This window comes from Nansenia antarctica (assembly GCF_963989245.1).
Source record: "Nansenia antarctica genome assembly, contig: SCAFFOLD_25, whole genome shotgun sequence".
Classification (NCBI taxonomy): Eukaryota; Metazoa; Chordata; class Actinopteri; order Argentiniformes; family Microstomatidae; genus Nansenia; species Nansenia antarctica.
In genome coordinates, this window is record NW_027662493.1 from 2,530,811 (window position 1) to 2,554,456 (window position 23,646).

At 45.8% G+C, this 23,646-nt stretch overlaps 1 protein-coding gene across 1 annotated transcript; it reads right to left on the reverse strand.

The window, feature by feature from the left end:
• Positions 1-1,066: 1,066 nt before the first annotated feature.
• LOC308175602 (tripartite motif-containing protein 16-like) lies at positions 1,067-7,845 on the reverse strand (the record flags this gene model as incomplete). Its single annotated transcript, XM_080551238.1, has 6 exons — positions 1,067-1,596; positions 4,009-4,068; positions 4,568-4,727; positions 5,252-5,485; positions 6,309-6,404; positions 7,270-7,845. 6 exons carry the CDS (start codon positions 7,843-7,845, stop codon positions 1,067-1,069), a joined length of 1,656 nt encoding a protein of 551 aa, XP_080407364.1.
• Positions 7,846-23,646: the final 15,801 nt, after the last annotated feature.

A 23,646-nucleotide genomic window follows, 5' to 3' on the forward strand; every position in this document is an offset into this window, starting at 1 on the left:
TGGAGAAGTATTGGAGAGGGCAGGCTTTCCCGGGGATGAAGAGGAGCTCGGTCTTGTTAAGATTGAGCTTGAGATGGTGGTCAGCCATCCAAGTTGAAATGTCAGCGAGACATGCAGAGATACGGGTTGCCACGTGTACATCAGACGGGGGGAAGGACAGGAAGAGTTGAGTGTCGTCTGCGTAGCTGTGGTAGGAGAGCCCATGTGAAGAGATTACCGAGCCATTGGTGTGTGGACAGAGCAACTGAAGCAAGCTATTAAGACAGCAGGTGTAGAGTGAGAGGAGGAAAGAGTGAGTGAGTGTGTCTCTCTGGATACTTTTCCTTGTATGATATAGGTATGATATATATATGCATATCTGTCTCATAGAAATATAACTATCTTTTTTTTTAAATTATTTTTTCCTCATGATAGTTTTGGCAGATCAGTACATCCATATGTCCAGTAGATGGCGGCAGATACACTCCTATTACCACCCAGATCAACACGTCGACACTGTTCAACAACCTGTTGGCATTAAACAACCATGCAAACTAAAAGGAAGAACACTGCCACATTGCTCAATGGGAGGATTTCTTTAATGTTCATTGATGATGCATGATCATTCAGGTTCATTTTTAATCAGACATATCCAGTAGCTGGCTGTTCTACTGGGCTTCAATAGACCAGAAACACTGGACCAACATAGTTCTGTAAACTGTTCTGCAATAACATCAAATACGTACATAATGATAAAGGTAGAACACGATGACTCTGCAAAAACAAACAGAGAATATCCCACATCATAGATTAGTGACATCATCAATAATCTCACATTGTCGACTTTACAGAGAGAGCTCAATCTGAGAGTCAATCCTCTGAGATTCATAGAAGAGGGAAATCATTCAACCCTGTAATACTACAAATAATAACAATAATAATAATAACAATAATAACAATAATAATAATAATAATGATAATAATAATAATAATAATAATTATTATTAAACCCCTAAAGACCAAATCACAGAGAAAGATATTTCTTCAGGTTAGTAGGTTGTGATAAAGCATCACTCTTATAGGACCTCTACTCCAGCTCACACAGCTCAGCACTGTAACCATGGTAACCATACAACCCAAACCCAGGATAGAGGGTCTGAGTGAAGGTGGTCTGGACTCTGTGGAGGAGGGTCATTGTGTCAGAGGAGACGCTGTAGAAGGACAGAGCACCTGCCCTGTGATCCAGGTACACTCCTATTCTGGAGGACCGAGGGCCTGATACTGCAGTCTGAACGCTATTGTGATAGAAACTGTAACCATCACTAGAGCAGTCTAACCTCCAGGACTTGTTATTGTATCCTAATAGACAGTCTTTACCTGACCTGCTGATGTCTTTATATGAGACTGCTGTATAAACCCTCCCACTCCCCCTCCTCTCAACCTCCCAGTAACAGCGTCCAGACAGACCCTCTCTACACAGCACCTGACACAGGTCAGTGAATCTCTCTGGATGATGAGGATATGACTGGGCTTGTCCACGTGTCACCTTCCTGTTCCCCTCAGACAGAGAGAGTTGTCTGTGTGCTGTGTTTGGGTCCAGTGTGAGCCGACAGGAATCTGGGAGAAGAGCAGAGCAGAGACCAAATCAGAGAAATAAGGAGTTATAGAAATAATGAGTCTCTGCCTCTCCTAGAGCTCTCTAGTAGTCCGGCCATACCTGTCAACATTGGGATTTGAAAATAAGGGATATTTTCCAAAAAATAAGGGAAAATAGGGGATATCCCCCCTGCGCACCCCCGGGTCATCCTCTCCCCCCCCCACCATCCACAAACCATACCCCTTACATTTAGACTGTACACACAGTCAATCCTAACATCACCACTAGACAACCATAGGATATCCCTTACATTTTTGTACACACAGTCAATCCTAACATCACCACTAGACAACCATAGGATACCCCTTACATTTAGACTGTACACACAGTCAATCCTAACATCACCACTAGACAACCATAGAATACCCCTTACATTTAGACAAAGCTATACACTGTCAATCAACCACCTGCTTCAGTGCAACAAGAATTAAGTAGTTCCTACATTAAGTAAGTGACTAGGTGGTCAGAATCAGATACCTGGTTGAAAGTAAAATACTTCGAACATCCCTGCATGAAAACACAAAAGGGCATCTAAATTCAGCACATTTATTTATACATTACTTGACACCATGATGTCAATGGGAAAAGAGTGGCGCAAAGCTACCAGCGATCATTTCAAAACAGCAATAATCGAGGCTGTGTTCGTAAAAAAACGCTCTGGAAATCTAATCACACTCATGGAATGCCTCTTATCCAATCCAATTACTTGGTCCCTTTATGACGTTGCACCTAGTGTGCGTTCCGGTGCTCTCAGAGCAAAATTACGAACGCAGCCCAAGAAACGAGAGGAAACAAGTCAACTCTGACATTGATATAGCGATTGTGCGCATGCGTCTAACGTCTAACAATTAAGTGTTACATTATATTGTATTATAGGTTAAAAATAAGGGAGATTTACGGGAAAATATTTAAACGGGAGCACAGCGGGAAAGAAAGGTAAAATACGGGAGAATCCCGGGAAAAACGGGAGGGTTGACAGGTATGAGTCCGGCTAATATGTGAAAACATCGTTTCTTTTTCATAAAAGCACCAAACTTGCTACTCTTGTACAGTTTGGGGTCCTGAACATTTTCAGACGTGGAGCCCTCGCAAAAACTCCTTCTAGTGGCCGTGGCGGCCATTTTCCTTTCCGCCATAGCCGAATTGTGTATTTTGCTTCATATCTCCTGAACAAACATGATAACACAGAACATGTGATGTCTACCCCTATGTGATGTCTACCCCTATGTTTTGAAGGTCAAGGATTACAATGATACCATATACAACATCATAAAGCTTTCAGGTGAATAGTTAGTGGTGACCTCAGACCTCATAATGTGCCAGGGATCACAGAAGCAGACACAAGGGAACAAGTTTAAGGAAGTTTAATAAAGAAATAAAGGTGCCACCACACACTACCCTGACACCTATTCTTCACTGTCTCCACAGTCTCCTCCACACTGACACAGAGCAGTGCACTTTAAGGAGGCTTTTCTGCACTTGCAATGCCCCCGGCAGCCTTTCTCATATATATAATAATAATAATAATAATAATAATAATATATATAATAACTCTCTCTACTCTGTCGCTCCCTCCCTCCCTCTCTCCTTCCCTCTCTCACCCTCTTCTCCCTCTCTCTCTCTCCTCACTCCCTCCCTCTCTCTCTCTCCATCTCCCCCCTCTCTCTCTCCATCTCCTCCCTCTCTCTCTCTCCATCTCCCCCCTCTCTCTCTCCATCTCCTCCCTCTCTCTCTCTACATCACCCCCCTCTCTCTCTCCATCTCCTCCCTCCCTCTCTCCATCTCCCCCCTCTCTCTCTCCATCTCCTCCCTCCCTCTCTCCATCTCCCCCCTCTCATTCTCCATCTCCTCCCTCTCTCCATCTCCCCCCTCTCTCTCTCCATCTCCTCCCTCTCTCTCTCTCCATCTCCCCCTCTCTCCATCTCCTCCCTCCCTCTCTCCATCTCCCCCCTCTCTCTCTCCATCTCCTCCCTCCCTCTCTCCATCTCCCCCCTCCCTCTCTCCATCTCCTCCCTCCCTCTCTCCATCTCCTCCCTCCCTCTCTCTCCATCTCCCCCCTCCCTCTCTCCATCTCCCCCCTCCCTCTCTCCATCTCCTCCCTCCCTCTCTCTCTCTCCATCTCCTCCCTCCCTCTCTCCATCTCCTCCCTCCCTCTCTCTCTCCATCTCCTCCCTCTCTCTCTCCATCTCCCCCCTCTCTCTCTCCATCTCCTCCCTCCCTCTCTCCATCTCCTCCCTCCCTCCATCTCTCATATTCCAAGTTTCATGCATTTATGAAATTTACCCTAAAATGTAGCACATTACCCGCACTATAGTTCTGTGTCAGGGTTTGTGGAGAGAGACTGTCAGCTACTTCAGGATAAACACACTCACATCGGATGAACTGGGCTCTGGTCCTGGGCTCTGCTGGCAGGAAAACATCCACTGTATTCACTACAGAGAGAGAGGTGGGGGGGGGGGGGGAGGGAGAGAAGAGAGAGGGGAAGGAGAGAGGTAGAGAGACAGGGAGAGAGAGAGGGATGTAGGAGAGGGAGGGAGTGAGAGAGAAAGAGAGGGAGATAGAGGAGTGGGAGGGAAGGAGAAATAGGGAGGGATGGGGGAGAGAGGAGGGAGGGAGAGAGGGAGGGTGGAGAGGGAGAGAGAGGGAGGAGATGGAGAGAGAGAGAGAGAGGGAGGAGATGGAGAGAGGGAGGGAGGGAGGAGATGGAGAGAGAGGCAGGGAGAAGAGGGAGAGAGAGGGACAGAGCAGAGGGAGAGAGAACAGAAGGAGGGAGAGTGTTGTGGGAGGAAGAGAAAGAGAGAGAGGAAAGGAGAGAGGGAGAGAGAGTTATTATAGTATATGACACTGTGTATAAAGTGATGATTAGGACTAAGGTTAGACTAGGTCTAAAGTTGATTGTGTGAAGGAACTACAGGTAGAGTTTTGACCCACCTGTAGTTGAGATCTTGGGCCACTCCCCCTTAAAGACGTCCTCTAGTTTCTCTCTCAGCTCAGACACAGCCTCAGTCACATCTCCAAACAACTGAAGAGGGCCCTCAATGATGCTGGGGAAGTCTGAACACACACTGGGACTGGAGAGAGACTGACAACTCTGGAGAGAGAGAGAGAGAGAGAGAGAGAGAGAGAGAGAGAGAGAGAGAGAGAGAGAGAGAGAGAGAGAGAGAGAGAGAGTGAGAGAGAGAAAGAGAGAAAGAGAGAGGGAGAGAAAGAAAGAGAGGGAGAGAGAGAGAGACACACACATTGAGAGACAGGGTGAGAGGAGAGAGAAGAAGAGAGGAGAGAGAGGAGAGAGAGGGAGAGAGAGAAAGAGAGAAAGAGAGAGAGAGAGAAAGAGGGAGAGAGAGACACACACAGAGAGAGACGGAGAGAGAAGGAGAGAGGAGAGAGAGAGAAAGAGAGAGAGAGAGAGGGGGAGAGAGAGAGAGAGGGAGAGAGAGAGAAAGAGAGAGAGAGAGACAGGGAGAGAGAGAAAGAGAGAGAGAGAGAGACAGGGAATGAGAGAAAGAGTGAGAGAGAGGGAGAGAGAGAGAGAGAATACATGAACAGTAATGTAAAACAGAATAACTGAACAGTAATCTCCCTTCAGTATTGCAGATGGAGGGTCAGTGTCGTTACCTGGAGGAAATGGATGTGATCCTCTGTGTGTGAAAGCTGCTCCAGCTCAGCGTCTCTCCTCCTCAGCTCAGCGATCTCCTGCTCCAGTCGCTCCAGGACTCCTTCAGCCTGACTCACTGCTGCCTCCTGCTGGGCTCTGATCAGCTGCTTAACCTCAGAGAGCCTTCTCTCAATGGAGCGGATCAGCTCAGTAAAGATCCTCTCACTGTCCTCTACTGCTGCCTGTGCAGAGCGCTGTTAGGACACACACACACGCACGCACGCACGCACGCACGCACGCGCACACACACACACACACACACACACACACACACACACACACACACACACACACACACACACACACACACTGTTAGTGCAAATTATTAATAATGGCAGCCTGTTTCGTTTCAAGATGTATAAGAAAATATATGTAATATTCTTCTGCAGAAGGAGGAAGTTTACAGGTTCGTCAGACACATCTGAACGATTCAAAGTTCCTCTCAAAGTCCAGATCATTCATTTCATCTCAGTATTTATACACTCATGGGTGTGGACTTGTACATTGAGGAAGATGATGGGGGATGAAGGTTAAGGGGGAATCGGCCCCCACTTTCTCCTAGTTACACAAAGGTGAAAAGGGAACACAATAGCCACAAACTGGTTTAGTCTGGTCTTAGAGTACTGGGTCTGGGGAAACACAAAAGTCCTTTGGCTTGGTCCATCTCGGGAGAAAAGAGAGCAATCAGGTCTTTGTAATCATTTAAATGTGTCTGTTGTCTAGCCAATGTCAAACTTCAAGTAGAGAAACTGATTTCATTGTGTGGTTACAACAGGAAATCAGTTTATATAGCTTTGCCCTAGATATCTGAAGTTTGAATCTTAAATGTAGAAAATGTCTTTTACATATAATAATTTTCTCTCACAACACACACACACACACACACACACACACACACACACACACACACACACACACACACACACACACACACACACACACACACAGAGTGGGATTGGAGAGTGGCTGACTGGAGGAGAGCAGTGAAATGGTGCGTCTCCTCTGGTCAATACTCACTCTGAGAGACTCCACAGCCTGTTGGATCTCCTTCAGTTCCTTCTCTCTCTCCTGGACTCTCTGCTGGACTTTCTGCTGACTCATCCCCAGCTGCTTCTGTGGACAAACACACTTTAATAAATACTGTGCATATTTACATTGCTTGAATTATGATAAACAATAACTTCACACACTATCATGTTTACTTTATAAAAGAGTGTTGTGATTATAAAGTAATCACTCATATTGAAAGAACACTTCTGGTTTCATGAAATACATTTAGAATCGGCTGATAAAGAAAAGGCTGGATGCTGGACTATGAAAAGTCATGGAGGCAGATCTCCTGATGGTTACTTGGGACAGAGAGAATAGAAAGCTAGACAGGAAGTGACACGAGTACAATCAGTGTTGGGGGGGGGGGGGGGGGGTCTCTCTCTTTTAAATCACAATATTAGAAATCCTAAAAGACAATTTCCCAAATATAAAATTCATAACCAGCATTATTAGCCATTGAAACAGAGCTACAGTCATGTAATACAGCTCTGTCTGTCTGTAACACGTTGTGGCTTTGGAAAGGAGGAGGTTTCTCTCTCTTGAGAAGGAATATTTCACAATATTAGAAATCCTGACAATTTCATAACCAAATATTTAATTCATAACCATTTTAGCTTTTTTATTAGCCATTGAAACAGAGCTACAGTCACACAGTTACACAGTTATGATTAACTCATAACTGATTGTTATGAGTTAATCATTCTCCCTGTGAAAACCTGTCTGACAAGAACCAGCTTGTAAAACAATGACACCAACATCCTTTACCCTCTCCAATACACAAACACAGTAGTGTGGAAGAGACTTTGGATCTCTGGAAGTCCAATGATGTGATATTGTCCTCAATCATAATCAAAATGAGTTATTGTCCTTTTCTGTTCAATGTGTTCTACATGTATCAGAGTCATTAATGAGTAGTTCTGGTTCTTACCTGTTTCTCAGTCCTTTCTGCTGCAGCTGAGACTGTATCATGGCCTTTATGTTCATCCATGGAACACAGATAACAGATACACTGCTGATCAGTACGGCAGAACACCTCCAGCAGTTTGTCATGACGAGAGCAGATCTTCTCCTGCAGCTGTGTGGAGGCTTTGACCAGCTTGTGCTTCTTTAATGGAGCTACATCATAGTGAGGCTGGAGGTGAGGCTCACAGTAAGAGGCCATGCACACCAGACAGGACTTGAGGGCTTTCTGCTTTCTCCCAGTGCAGAAATCACACTCCACATCTCCAGGTCCAGCATCACAGTGAGCAGGAGGAGCAGCTTGGAGTCCTGTGTTCTTCAGTTTCTCCACTAATTCAGCCAACAGAGTGTTTTTCTTCAGAACAGGCCTTGGAGTAAAGCTTTCCAGACACATGGGGCAGCTGTAGACCCCCTTCTGATCATCCTGGTCCCAGCAGCCCTTAATACAGCCCATACAGTAACTGTGTCCACAGGGAATAGCCACCGGAACCTTCAGTAGATCCAGACAGATCGGACAACTGATGGAGTCCAAACTCTCTGCCATGCTGCTGCTGCACACACTACCAGACTGAGCGGCAGAGAAGTTTCGTTTCTCTAGAAGTGATTGAGTTTATGGGCGGGACTACTTCCTGGTTCTGTGTGTGTGTGTGTGTGTGTGTGGAGGATCTGTTTTCACCGCTTCAAAATAAAAGCGCAAGTTAAAACATGAATGGAAAGTGATTGGATCACAATGTATTCTCCTATTCATGCTGAAATTAGGACAAATGACTCAATAGAAAGTATATATACAATTTTGGAAAAGTAATTTTGATCTTTAAAATGGTAGGCTACATATTGGTGCAATTACATCTAATATTTAACACAAGCCTCTAAGTACGGACACGTTTTACGGAAGTTCCATTATTAGTTCCATTCCATTGGGTTCAGGGTTAGCTCGCCATCCAATACATCCAACAATCCATCCTGGTCCACAGGTATGAGGTAGAGAGGGAGAAGAGAGGTAGAACAACCTGACCTATAAGAGGCCATATGAGGAATAATGCAATTACTATTCATTCATTCATTACAATCAAATTCTAAAGGTGCAGTTGTACAATATTTCATTTCATTCAAAAGATACATTTCAGTCAGCATAGAATAACCAATGCGTCATGTTATTATTTAAATAAAGGCTTCATAATTATATAGCACTTTAAGACAGATCACCTTTGGTTAAGGCACACAGTCACAGTATCAAATAGCATCTATACAAAAATAGCTTTAGTAAACAAACAATTGTTACATTGAGACACAGGGCCATAATTGAATCATTAAACACCCTCAAAAAGACAACAATACATATAATCAAAGCTTTACATTACCCTGTTACTTGTTTTAAATGGGCAAGTAATTTAGCTGCAATTTGACAGGTCTGCATAGACGAATGTTGTTGTCAATGCTAACCGCGGCTATTGAGTGAGTAGTGTAGTAGTTGCTAATCGCTAAGCTAGCGTTAGCTACGTTTCTGTTACTGATCTACATTGCGGATTTATCACGATATGACGGTTGCTAGATCATAACACATTAACCAAAGTCCACACACATGACTCACCGTTGAATCTCTGTTCTATTAGTCAAACACCGCCGTAGTCACCACGCCAAACACACCAGCCAGCTCACAGGTAGAGAGGGAGTGACCCAGTAAACAATTCGCGACCCGGATGTTATAGGCGTGCTGTGGAATTAGGTAACCAGTTGCTGCTGGGTATTGTAGTTTTAACCATGGGTTACAAACAGAAGACGAAAAAACCGTCAGATCAGATATATAAACAGGTTATTTTGATAAACTGGACACATTTTGGGAATATATATGGTTACTTTCTCGCCTGAAAACACATTCAAACTTCATAAAATGACATGTTAACACTTGTATCGCCAAAATTACAGCTTTTAGCCAATGGAGGTTAAAATGGACGATTTAAATTGCCCGCTGCTAGCCGGTGCGAAATGCATTCTGGGAAAAAGGCGGTGAAGGCTGCGCTTTTTTCTAAAAAAAGACGTCAAGTGTGAACGCCCGCTAATAGATGAATGTCATGTATGATAACGCAGCAAGCTTGCTTGAAAGGGAGCTGCCAGTCAAGCGTGCAAAGTCCACGCCCATACAGCCCTCTGTCTGACCAGGAAGTTGAGCCTAACTAGAAGATTATTGTCATTTTTTCTTGTGTAAAGTATTTAAAATATCAGATATCAAAATACAATTGGAACCGTTTAATGTCTATTTTCCAGACCCTTTAATTACAAAGAAATGCAATCAGTAATCCATAGTGTAATAAATCACGGAGGACACAACTCAAGGGTTCGTTAACTTTATGTATTGAGTACTCCCGGCTCACAGACACATGCATACAAACACAGTAGTATCCCTTATATATCCTCTACTGTCGTAACTCACGCATATCGGTTTACGTCTGTCGTAATGTCACGTCAATACTATGACATCTCCCCCTTTTCGTTTCTTTCCTTAAAGTAAACAACAGATGAACATTCTGTAAAACAATGTTATTCTATAGCAATCAATCAGTCAGGAATACTTTAACATCCTGTCAAAGGTAAACAGTGCTATTCTCCTATAGCCTCAATAAACGATAATACACAATAAATCAATCAACATTCGGATTAGCAAATAATTATCAAATGAACGGTTCACATTCTGGAACTCTTTTGACATTCAGTATTGTGGTTTTACCACCAGAAACTCTTTTTCCTTCACTTCCCCCCCCCCCAAAAAAAAAGAAAGTCATGAGAGGACATGTTAACTCACAAGTCCAGTCTGACAACCGGTCTGGAGATCCGGCCAGACCTGGTCTGTGACAGTCCTTCGGCACCAGCAGGTATGCTGATACTGGCGTCACCTGGCTCCTGACTGGTGTCCTCACGAACAGGTGAGGCAGGTGCTGTGTCCCCAGCTGGCTGTGGAGCAGGAACTGCCTGGAGGTGGCGTCGGTTGCGGCGGTGTGACACCCCCTGCTGTGTCTCGATGAGATAAGAGCGTGGCGTGACACTCTCGCTGGTCACGACTGCAGGAGCTGTCCAGGTTTTCTGGTGGTCCAGTTTTGTGAGGACCTTACCACCAGGCTGTAGCGGAGGTAGGGGTCTCGCCCCATGTCGTCGGTTGTAGTAGAAGGCTTGCTTCCTCTTTTCAGCCTCGTCCTTCTGCTTGATCTGCTGTTTGTCAGGCCATGAGGGTTGCAGGTTCCCCTCGATGGTCGGTAGAGTCGTCCGGATCTTCCGGCCCATTAGAAGTTCAGCTGGGCTGGCCCCCGTTGTACTGCAGGGCGTCGACCTGTAGCACATGAGTGCGATGAGAGGGTCTTTCTGTTTCAGGATTCGCTTAGCAACCTGGACCGCCCTTTCTGCATGACCGTTCCCCTGTGCGTTGTGTGGGCTCGAAGTAATGTGTTCGAAGTCGAGCTTACGTGCCAGGTTTCGAAACTCAGTGCTCGAGAATTGAGGTCCATTGTCGCTGACAACCACATCTGGGATGCCGTAGCGGGCGCATGTTCCTTTGAGCTTCAAAGCAACTTGAGTACTGGTTGTCGTCGTCATGTGCAGTATCTCAATATACCTTGAGTAGTAGTCTGAGATGACTAGGTAGTTCTGCTTGTTGTGCTCACAGAGGTCTAGAGCTATACGCTGCCATGGTCTGTCGGGGAGCGGAGTAGATATCAACGGCTCCTTCTGCTGTGCTCTTCTCAACTCACAACAGGACTGACACGAATAGACAATGTTCTTGAGCTGTGTGGAAATGCCGGGCCACCAGACCGAGGCGTTCGCCCTGTCCCTACACTTTGAGAGTCCTTGATGTCCATCGTGGATTCTATCGAGGATGTCTGCTCTCATTGTCGCTGGTATCACTATGCGGCTTCCTCTGACGACGAGCCTGTCGCACTCTGAAAGTTCATTTCGTGTAGCGAAGTACTCACGTATGTCACTTGGTACTTGGTATGCGTGCTCAGGCCATTCTGACCTGATGTACCTGATCACCGTTTGCAGCCTCTCGTCGGCCGCAGTAGCTGCTCGTATGCTGTCCATCTTTCGTGGGCTAGCTGGCACACTGTCCATGACAGCTGCGATGTAACACTCCACCTCAGAGTGTGTGTCTCTCCCGTTCTCAGCGTGGCTCAGAGGGCTCCTTGACAGTGTGTCTGCCACTACAAGGGTCTTCCCAGGCGCATAACTAGCTACTGGCTTAAAGCGCATGAGAAGTCTCTGGCACCTTAGTGGGACGTTGTCCAAGTCCTTACTGTTCATTAGTGGGACCAGGGGCTTGTGGTCGGTCACTAGATCGAAGGTCTCGAGGCCGTAGAGGTATTTCTCAAACCTCTCACAGGCCCAGACACTCGCCAGACATTCTTTCTCGATCTGAGCGTATCTGGTTTCCGCATCCGTCAGCCTCCTGGAACAGTATGCGACTGGCTTCCAATCCTTTCCATGGAGCTGCAGCAGCACGCCGCCGAGCCCGTAGCTGCTTGCATCAGCTGAGACTGCAGTGGGTCGGTTGGCGTCGTAGAATACCAATACTGGTGATGTCATCAGGAGCTCTTTCACCTTCTTAAAGGCTGTGTGTTGTGCTGGGCCCCAGGTCCAGGCTGTCTTGGACTTGAGCAGCTCGTACAGTGGCTGGCCCACTGTGGACAGGTTCGGCACATATTTACCGAGATAGTTTACCATGCCAAGGACACGTTTGAGCTCATGCACGTTCTCTGGTGCTGCGAGCTCCCGGATGGCTTGCACTTTTGCTGGATCAGGCCGCACCCCTGTGGCGTCGACCACCTGTCCCAGAAAGCTGAGCTGTGTCTGCCTTAGCTTACACTTCTCCTTGTTGAGCTTGAGCCCAGAAGATTCGACTCTCTCCAGGACCTTCTGGAGACGGAGATCATGTTCTTCCATGTCCTTTCCGTACACGACTATATCGTCCATATAGACTGCGACGCCTTGCAGGCCTTGGAGTGTCTCAGTCATCTTCCTTTGGAATATCTCTGGGGCGCTCGTTATTCCGAACGGCAGGCGCCGGAAACAGTACCTTGCGAAAGGAGTGATGAATGTGGTGAGCCGGCTACTCTCGCTGTGCAGAGGTATCTGGAAGAACCCCGAGGCTGCATCCAGGCTGGAGAACACCGTTGCTCCACTCAGCTCGGCTATGATCTCTTCTGGTGTAGGTAGGATGAATCTCTCTCTCTTGACCTGTTCGTTCAGTTTCTTGAGATCAACACATATACGCACCTTTCCATTCTTCTTGAGCACAGGCACCATAGGGGCACACCAGTCAGTTGGCTCGGTCACCTCCTCTATGATACCATTCTCCTCCATGCGGCGTAGCTCCTCTCTGACCTTGGGCCTCAGCGGTATTGGGACCCGGCGCGCTGTGTGCACCGCATATGGAGTGGCGTTGTCCTTGAGCTGTATCTTCACAGGCTCCGTCTTGAGTGTGCCATGCTCACCGAAGGCACTATGGACCTCCTCGATACGTTTCACAAGGCCCATCTCTGCTGCTGTGGACCTGCTGAGTAAGTTGTTGACAGACTGTCCTCTGATGACGAACACTGGGAACGAGTATGACTTGCTCTTGTATGTAGTGCTAGCTTGGAATTGTCCTTGACAGTCTAATTGACCCCCTGGGCTGGTGAGTGATACACTGGTCTGTTTCAGTTCCCTCTCTGGAATAAGCATGTTAAAAGTCTCTTCACACATAACACTGGCATCGGCTCCTGTATCAATTTTAAACTTCACTGATGTTGCACCAATGAGAAGCTGCACATTCCACTGCTCAACACTCGTTTTTGCATTCACTGATCCCATGTAGTATTCTCCCTGCTCATCTGTCTCATCCGTTACTTCACTCACCGCTTTGGTTTTGCACTGGCTCTGCCAGTGTCCTGTCCTGTTGCATTTATTGCATGTCGTATTTCGAGCTGGGCACCTCTCTGGGTCAATGTGCTCCGTTTTTCCACACCGGCCGCACTTCCCTCCACGCTCCGCGGCTCTTCCTCCTCTCTGGTCATTTCGCCGCCATTTTAGATTTTTAGTTCGCGCTCCCCGCACTTCTTGTACGGCTGCGGTGGCTACATTAGCGTCCTCCTGTGCATTGACTTGCATGTTAACGGTCTCCGACTGCCGAACAGACTGTATGGTTAGCGCCAAAGTGAGACCTGACATGAGCTGCAATTTACGAGACTGCTCCTTATCCACAATCCCCACTACGATCCGGTCCCGAATGTTCTCATCCCTTACTTCGCCGAACTCACAGTGTTCTGATAGGTCATAAAGAGCTCTGATAAATGTCTCTGCTTGCTCACCATGCCGCTGCACTCTCTGGTAAAAGACGCGCTCGTGGATAATGTTCCGTCTTGGGAAAAAATACTCATCAAATTTTTTCATCACAACGTTGTAACTTTTTTCATGACTTGCTTCGGTAAACGTGAACGATTTGAAGATGTTATCCGCTTCACTCCCCATTGCATATATCAAGGAACATACTTGTATTTCTCCCGTCTTCTTGTTGAGCTCGGTAGCTACTCGAAATCTCTCAAAACGCCTTTTCCAGTCGGTCCACTCCGTCGGTTTATCAAAAGAAAAACTATCCGGTGGGTTAAATTTCGCCATGATTTACTGACTTTAGCAAAATGGTCCGCTGCTGACACCATGTAATAAATCACGGAGGACACAACTCAAGGGTTCGTTAACTTTATGTATTGAGTACTCCCGGCTCACAGACACATGCATACAAACACAGTAGTATCCCTTATATATCCTCTACTGTCGTAACTCACGCATATCGGTTTACGTCTGTCGTAATGTCACGTCAATACTATGACACATAGATTATTGCATTTGCAGGACATGTCCTGTCAGTCTAGATGGGCTTTCAGTGAACTGGTTGGCTGTCATTTATAATTGACTCTGCACTGTTTGTCTGCACTGAGTCCCCCGGATCTGGCTGTGGTTTTCCAGCCCTGAAAATCACATGGTGGGGTCCAGAGATGGTGGCAGTGAAGCTGGAGGAAGAAGATGTAGAGGAGAATGGTGTGATGGTGAAAGAAGAAGTGGAGGAGAAGAGAGTGATGGTGAAAGAAGAAGATGGAGGGGAAGAAATGAGGGAGGAGGGAGTGATGGTGAAAGAAGAGGTCAAAGTAGAAGTGGAGATTGAAGACACGGATGGTAAGTCTTTGTTGTATAGTGGTGAGGGTCATTGCACTGCTGTAAAATCAATGCTGCCAGTGGCAAGGCAAGTTTATTTGTATGGCACATTTCATACAACAGGGGCAATTCAAAGTGCTTTACATACATTATTTAAAAATACAGCAAGAGGAGCATAGCAAGAAAATAAAAACGACTGAATAAAAGCAAATATAATAGGTAAATTGATAAAACAATTTAATAAGACAATAGTTAATGGATAAAATACATTGATAGAAGTGTTTAATCATAACTGCTGCAACATGAAGGTTTTTAGCTTAGATTTAAATATTTTTAGGGTTTGCGCCTGTTTGATTTCTTCAGGGAGTTTGTTCCAGGAGCATGCAGCAGCTGACCTTAGGGGCCTTAGGGAATATAGGGTGAGGAGATCTGATATGAATATAGGGAGGGAGGACATCTGATATGAATATAGGGAGGGAGGAGATCTGATATGAATATAGGGAGGGAGGAGATCTGATATGTATTTTGGTCCCAGACCATTTTCTGTGAGAGACTGGTAGCCAGTGTAGGGATCTCAGGATTGGTGTAATGTGTTCAAACGTATTCATTTTTGTTAGGACCCTAGCAGTTGTGTTTTGGATGAGCTGCAGCTTACGAACAGCCCCTTTAGATAGGCCTGTTAGTAGACCATTACAATAATCAAGTCTACTCGAAACAAATGCATGGATGAGTTTTTTTTTTTCAAGGTCTTATTTGGACATGAAACCTCTCATTCTTGTTATGTTTTTCAGGTGATAGTAGGCTGATTTAGTTATCGAGTTCATGTGGCTGTTGAAGTTTAGAGTCTAGAATTACACTAAGATTTCTGACCTGTTTTTTAGTTCAGAGAGAGAATCAAGTTTTGCACTGACTTTCGATCATTTGTCAGGTGCACCGAATACAATTATCTCTGTTTTGTCCTAATGAAGCGATGTAAACACTGCTATTTGAGACAAACAAAACACGCATATTCCTACACTAGTAGCAATAGCAGTGTTTCCATCTCATGGCTCTATGGTAGATACCATGTTTACATCTCATGGCTCTATGCGGCCGTGGGTGCATCCCTAATTTAAATGACACAGTTCTATCAAGGATGGAATATTACAGTTTTCCATTACAGGTATCCTAACACTCTGAACACTTCATGTTCCCACAGCGTGTGCAGACTCCAGAGATGTGGTGTTACTTCTGGCACTGCTGAGTCTATGGAAGCAGCACTTGTTCTCATATTGTTTCTAATCCTGTATATGTTCCTATTCTTACAGGAGAGAGCTCCAACCCAGACTCAGACATGGAGCCCAGCTCCACCGCATCAGGAAGCCATAAACAACACAGACGGAGGAGGAGGAGCTCAAGACAGAAGAATCACCACTGTTTAGATTGCAGTGAGAGTTTCATTTGTCCAACTCACCTTAAATCACAACCACAGACTCAAGGAGGACAGAAGACTCACTCTTGTCTTCAGTGTGGAAAGAGATTTGGTTGTATGAGCAAACTAAAGAAACACCAGAGAATATACACAGGAGAGAAGCCATTCGTGTTTAAAGGAGGCAGGAGCCCTAAAGAAGAAGGGGGGGGGGGGTCTGCTGGCTGCACCATCATCTACTGTATGTACATGTGCTTGTTGATCGGATCAGGGAGAAGGTTGTGTCGTGACATGAGCCTTTTCTAGATTATTTTCTCTCAATTTCTCCCGTCCTCTCCTCCTACCCTCCCTTCCTCTCCCTCCTTCCTCCTCCCACCCTCTCCCCCCTTCCTCTCCTCCCTTCCTCTCATCTCCTCCTCTCCTCCCTTCCTCTCCCCCCTATCTCTCCTCTCTTCCTCTCCCCCCTACCTCTCCTCCCTTCCTCTCATCTCCTCCCCACCTCTCCCTCCTGGAGAGTGAAGGAGGAATCGAGGTCGTAGGAGTTGAGATGTCCCTGTCCCCTCCTGCGTCATGTCACCGCCCCTTCCACCCAGATGTGGCCTTGGTGTTTAGAAGCCGAGTGTGACTGAATACTGGTATTTTGTTAAGTTTGCAATAAATCCTCCTAACGTTTCAGCTGGAAGACTGAGATGTTTTACATCATATCACATTAAGATATACATCCTATCACTTCTCAGTTTTCTATTAGATCAGCTTTTTTTCTGGACATACGCCTGGATGTACTCCAATACTATTCCTCCCCCCACATTTGTTAGATTGTCCTCTAGCCTGTGTGTACGAATTGACATCGACAACAATGCAGATTTATTTTTATTTTATTTTTTTTAATGTGTTTTTATTTTTTTATTATTCTGAAAGTTTAAATGTTTTAGAGCCCCCTCAATATAACAATCAACAGTTTTAGGATCCTTAAATACTTTTTGTCAGCGAACTAAGCTTGTTTTCATGACGTGATTCACAACACTCGTCTGCTCTAACACGTTCTGAGCTTTGTACTCGGGTGAGTGTTGTCATGGTGATACATGTCTTGTTCATGTTTTGGGACTGTGTGATCTAGTGTTGTGTAGTTATATGTTTTTAGCATGTTCATGTTCTGTCAGCATGTTGTGATGTGCTAAACATGCAGAGCAGCTGTTGTTGTTAGCTAGCCAGCTAGCGCGATTGAGCACCGTCTGAAACCAACGTGTTTGTTTGTTTTGGTTCAGGGAGATTTTCTCCGCTAGTTGAATCGAGGTGTACCAACATTCACATAAACAATAAATTCATCTAATTTCAACTGGTTTCAGTGTATGACATCATCATTTGAGAGCTGACAATCTACACTTTCATAATCTGTATTAAAAAAAAAGGAAAGATGACCGTATCGACTTGGTCCACCTTTCACCAGCTGCTGTCACTCACTTTGGTATAAAATGGTGCCAGTGATGTCATTGATGCATTATTTCATAAGGGAACATTTCAACCTCATGACTCACAATAATAGAGCAATCTGCCCACAGTGTGGGAATAATATTAGATAGTGATTGAGTCAATTATTTATCACAATTTACCCTTTCAACAGAATACAAAACAAAACACAACTTTCATAAATAAATACATAGAGCATGGAGATATTAACATTTTATATTCATCACACTTCTGAAATGATCCTTCAAAATACAGACCTCTCTCTCTCTTTCTATGCTGATTGTGTAAAAAGAAATGATATATGAACTGGGTGTTGGAAGTTTACGATGAATAATTGTGTTGTGTGTGTCACCTTTAGAGCTGTTGCATATAACGTGTCTGTCACCGATAATGACGGCCTACCCACGGCTGTCAGACGGAGACGGAGCCGCTCCTCGCGGGGTGAGTCACAGAGACTGCGGGGAATTCATAAAGGAACAGCAGAACTTCAAATGGAATGAAATGGATGATTAGTCATTCTACCAGAGCTGTTCTCTGATCTTTATTGTCATTGTACGGGTACAACGAAATTGAATGCAAACCCTAGGTGCTAACAATCAACACTGTCCTAAGATAATAAAACACAGTCCACAGATAATAAAAAAACAAGAATGAGACATAAATAGACATACATAGGGGGGATATAAATAAGGGGATAAGTAATCAGTAGGAATCTGAGAATGTATCTATTATGTAAACGTATATACTTATATAGTACACTATATGGCCTATTCACAGGGGGGTATATAGACAGGGGGTGTTAGCATGTATTTTTTGTTTATTTTTACTAGATCTTAGCCGAGTTCAGTGCACTTATGGCCCTGGGGAAGAAACTGAACTTTAGTCTGTTTGTCCAGGTGGGCATGATACTGAAGCACCTGCCTGAGCACAGCCGTATGAAGTGTTTGTTGCCAGGTAGGGTGGTGTGGTCCAGCTGTATTAAGTGTTTGTTGCCAGGTAGGGTAGTGTGGTCCAGCTGTATGAAGTGTTTGTTGCCCGGGTGGTGTGGTCCAGCTGTATGAAGTGATTGTTGCCAGGTAGAGTGTGTGTGTGGGGTGGGGGGGGGGGGGGGGGGGGTCCAGCTGTATGAAGTGTTTGTTGCCAGGTAGGGTGGGGGGGGGGGGGGTCCAGCTGTATGAAGTGTTTGTTGCCAGGTAGGGTGGTGAGGGTCCAGCTGTATTAAGTGTTTGTTGCCAGGTAGGGTGGTGGGGGTCCAGCCGTATGAAGTGTTTGTTGCCAGGTAGGGTGGTGGGGGTCCAGCCGTATGAAGTGTTTGTTGCCAGGTAGGGTGGTGGGGGTCCAGCCGTATGAAGTGTTTGTTGCCAGGGTGGTGGGGGTCCAGCTGAATGAAGTGTTTGTTGCCAGGTAGGGTGGTGGGGGTCCAGCTGAATGAAGTGTTTGTTGCCAGGTAGGGTGGTGTGGGTCCAGTTGTATGAAGTGTTTGTTGCCAGGTAGGGTGGTGAGGGTCCAGCCGTATGAAGTGTTTGTTGCCAGGTAGGGTGGTGGGGGTCCAGCTGTATGAAGTGTTTGTTGCCAGGGTGGTGTGGGGCCTTGAGGATTTTGACTGCCTTCTTGAGACAGTGGGAGTTGTCCAGTTCTTCCAGGGAGGTGTGTGTGTGTGTGTGTGTGTGTGTGTGTGTGTGTGTGTGTGTGTGTCTGTCTGTCTGTCTGTCTGTCTGTCTGTCTGTGCCCCTCAGTGTGTGTGCCTGTGTGTGTAATAATAATAACTTTTTATTTGCAACTTGGGGTTCACTTATCTATTACATGTGCTTATGGTTCTGTCAATTACCAATTGTTTAGCTATTGTTGAAACGTGTAAACTGTGTAGGCCTACTGAACTAATTCAAAGATTTGGATAAGATGCTGACCTGTCAGTGTAATTCAGTGTACACCTGGTGGAGTGGAGAGGAAAACAACTACCCATACGCCGAAGAAGAGTGTACACCTGGCACCATAGTGAATTATTGAACACAACACTTAACAGTAACAGTGTTCCCAGCTATATTTCGCTTCGTTTTCATGCAATGAATTTAATACACCCAGACGAGGTGATACACTTAGCAGCAAGGACGTGCACAGGTACGGACTCTTTTTATTTTTATTTTTATTGAACATTAAAAATGAACAAGCAGAAACACACTCACTTTTGCCACCACAGTTGAAAACATTGCGCTAAAGTGCCCTCTTGAGTGGCGAAATCATGGGAAAACATTAAGTTCCAGAGGGTGGGAGCTGCCACACTGCTGCCACACTGAAAGCTCTGCCCCCGAAGGTCCTTAGGTTGGTGCGGGGGGTGGAGAGTAGGCCCATGCCTAGGGACCGCAGGTCGAGAGAGGACGCTGGCGTTGCTTGTTTTCGCCGCTTCTCCGCCCGAAATCTAGATATACTTGCAGTATACAGAGTAGATTGTCCTACAAAGACTAAAGATTTAGATTTAGTCATCTGAAAATTAATTAGACCCCTATACTTTCTTTTATTTATTTTTTTGTTTCTTTTTATATTACTACTTGATCTTTTCTGTTTGTAAAGCGTCTTTGAGTGTCTAGAAAAGCGCTATATCAGTCTAATATATTATTATTTAAGCAATATCACACGAGAGGGAGTGTGTTATACTGAATATCAGCACAGCTGTGATTCGGTCGTAGGTACGAGGCCGCAGGCCGAGTACCGAAGACAATGGGTCTCTCTTCTTCAGAGAAAGTTCAGAGGGAGATAGAAGGACGAGGTGGTTGGCTCAAGTGGAGTCCCCGCATCTGATGACAGACCAAACGTGTGTGTGTGGGGGGGTGATGTTCACTTCCTCAGGGAGAGAGCACAACACAGAAGTACAATCATGAAGGCCCTCTTGGGAGCCTGTAGCCAAAACCTGATGATGTGTTGGTCGTCGTTCTCCCTGGGAAAGTGTCGGGTGGTGGAAGTGGAGCAGGCTGGGGCGGTGATGTTACAGATGGTACAGTCCAGCCTGCCACACACACACACACACACACACACACACACACACACACACACACACACACACACACACAGTGCATGGGATAAGTGACAGAAAGACAGAGCATAGAAATAGATGAGGTAGACATGATATCTGTCAACAGTTAATAGTTAGCAATAACTATCGAGTAGAGCGATGTGAGTGAGTATAGAAATAGATTATGCAGAACTGGTTGAACAGAAAAACAGCAACCAAGTAGCCTTGAGCAGAGTGGTATGTTAGAAGAGTGGCGCCAATGAGCTTCAAATAGTTCCACATAGGTTCCTGGTTATACTGTCCTGATTTACCCAATATTGACTTTTTATTGGACTAACAACCAGTTGTCAGGCAACATGCTCTGTTGGTATCATGTAAAGGAACTATGGTGTTTGGGCCAATAGAAAGTTGACCCCTTCATTGGTGCCACTCTTCTTCATAGAACACTCTGACCTAGAGCAAGTACCTACATGGGTACAGTAGGTCATGGAGGGTGACTGACCTGTGAACAGCTTCCAAATGCAAATGCCACACTTGGAATCAAGTCAGACCTTTTACCTGCTTAATTGATTAACAAATAATGAAGGAATAGTCCACACTGATTGATTGAAAAACCTTTATTGTCCCCAATGGGGAAATTTTGTTGTCAAACAGCTCAGTTAGGGCAGAAAACATTCAGTACAGAAAACAGAAAAACATTCAATAAAATACATAAAACAGTGCAGGCTCAATAAGTAAAAAGTTCCAAAAGTTCCATCTCCAGGTCTCCCCCACCCTGCAGGGCCTGGTTGTAGAGTCGGAGTGCAGCTGGAATAAAGGACTGTCCAAATCTTTTTGTACTTTGACGGGGGAGAACAAATCTGTGGCTGAACTTGCTCCTCATCCCTGCCAGCTCGCAGTACATCGGGTGGGAGGGATTGGCCAGCATGGCCGCCAGTTTTTTCCCCATCCTCTGTTCTGCCACCACCTCTAGGCTGTCCAGCCCGGTCCCCACCACAGAGCTGGCCTTCTTCACCAGTTTGTTTAGCTTCGCAGCATCCCTGGCACAGATGTTTCCACCCCAGCAGGCCACGGCGAAGAACAGAACGCTGGCAACCACCGACTGATAAAACATTTGCAGCAGCTTGTTGCAGACACCGAAAGACCTCAGCCTTCTCAGGAAAAACAGTCTGCTCTGCCCTTTCCTGAGAAGAGCCTCGGTGTTGTCAGTCCAGTCCAGATTGTTATTAATTTGTACTCCCAGGTACCTGTAGGAGTCCACCCTCTCGACTTCCACCCCCTTGATGATGATGGGGGCTGGGGTCCTTCTCTTCCTCCTAAAATCCACCACCAACTCCTTTGTTTTGCTGGTGTTAAGCAAAAGGTAGTTGGTGTCGCACCACTGCACGAAGCTCTCCACCAGGGCCCTGTACTCCTCATCCCTGTCGTCTGTGATGTAACCGACGATAGAGGAGTCATCCGAAAACTTCTGCAGGTGGCACTGGTCGGAGCTAAACTGGAAGTCGGAGGTATAGAGGGTGAAGAGAAAGGGTGACAGAACAGTTCCCTGGGGGGCACCGGTGTTGCACACCACCACCTCAGACTGACAGCCCTGCAGTCTCACATACTGACACCTGTCTGTGAGGTAGTTGTGGATCCAAGCCGTCAGGGAGTCCTCCACACACATCACTGCTAGTTTGTCAGCCAGCAGTGATGGCTTGATAGTGTTAAATGCACTGGAGAAGTCGAAGAACATGGTCCTCACCATGCTCTGTGGCCTCTCCAGGTGTGTGTAGGCCCTGTGCAGCATGTAAATGATGGCGTCCTCCACCCCCATGCTCTCCTGGTATGCAAACTGCCGGGGGTCCAGGAAGTCCTTCACCTGGGGCTTAAGGTGTTGCAGCACTAGCCTCTCCAGGATCTTCATGACCTGTGGTGTCAGGGCGACAGGTCTGTAGTCGTTTGGGGTGCTGGGCCGTCCCTTCTTTGGCACTGGGACGATACAAGAGGTCTTCCAGAGCTGTGGCACCCTCCTCAGTCTTAGAGATAGCCCATGAAACAGCTTTTTAGTCAATTGTCCAATTACTTTTGGTCCCTTGAAAAAGAGGGAGCTACATATTAAAGAGCTGTAATTCCTAAACCCTTCCTTCAATTTGGATGTGAATACCCTTGCCCTAAAGCTGAGAGTCTGCACTTTAAGCCCATGTTCATTATATGTAACTGTAACTTGAAGATGTTTTGGTAAACAGCTCAAATTAAAAATTCTGTCTGTGTCCAAATATATATTGACCTAACTGTACATATATGTTTAATTCTGTTTATGTTTAACTCTGTTACACCAGTACATACATTCTGTGGCCCCCACCACCATCCAAGTTGTCCATCCCTGTGTTAGACCCGAACAGACCGTTACCGTAGTAACTGGGTGTCAAAGCCACTGTGTTAGCTAGTCAACAAACAAACGTCAAACGGCCAGAACAGATATTCAGATGTTGAGTGACAGTGTGAAGAGATGAACATTTTGATGTAAGATATCTGTGTATTGATAAATCTGTAGAAATGGCAAACAGGTTTTGTGTTTTTCATATTTTCAAGTGGTCTTGTCTTGTCAGAGAAAGGGCTGCCAGTTCCCATGTCTCAGTGGTGCTCTTAGACCTGTCGGACACGTGTATATAGTCCTGGTTGACTTTGCCTACAGCAAGCACACTAATTACTGACTTTTGTAATGAAATCACATCATTTTTTTTTTATTAAAGAATTTATTAATTAAAGAAATACTATATTATTTTATTAAACAAATACTGGCAAGTGTTTGTGTGTCATTCAAACACTTTTTTTTCTTTTTCTTTTCAAACACCGAATAAATATGCCATCCCAAAACTAAATAGGCCTAACCCTAACCCTAAACCTAAACATTTATAGGTGCGCCGGTGGGCGGCTGTGAGGGAGGCCTTCTCCTCCCCCCACCGGTCTCTGTCCTCCTGGAGCTTCGTGCAGGCCTCATCCCTGCTCTTCTCCAGGTCCAGCAGGGCAGCAGCTCTGGTGAGGACCAGAGCCTCAGCTGCCTCACTCTCCAGGGCCCTGACGTTGGCCTGGCTCCTCTCCTCCTGCTCCATGACGTGGACTTTTTAATGGATGGTCTCTCTCTCTCAGTCTACTTTTCTCCACCTCCCTGTCAAGCACCAGAGCCTTCTCAGCTGCCGCCAGCTTGTCCTCCAGGGCCTCACTCTGCAGGTTGCTCTCTCTCACTCTGCCTTCTTTCACCTCCTCCCTGCAAAGGACCAGAGCCTCCTCCGCTGCCAGCTTGT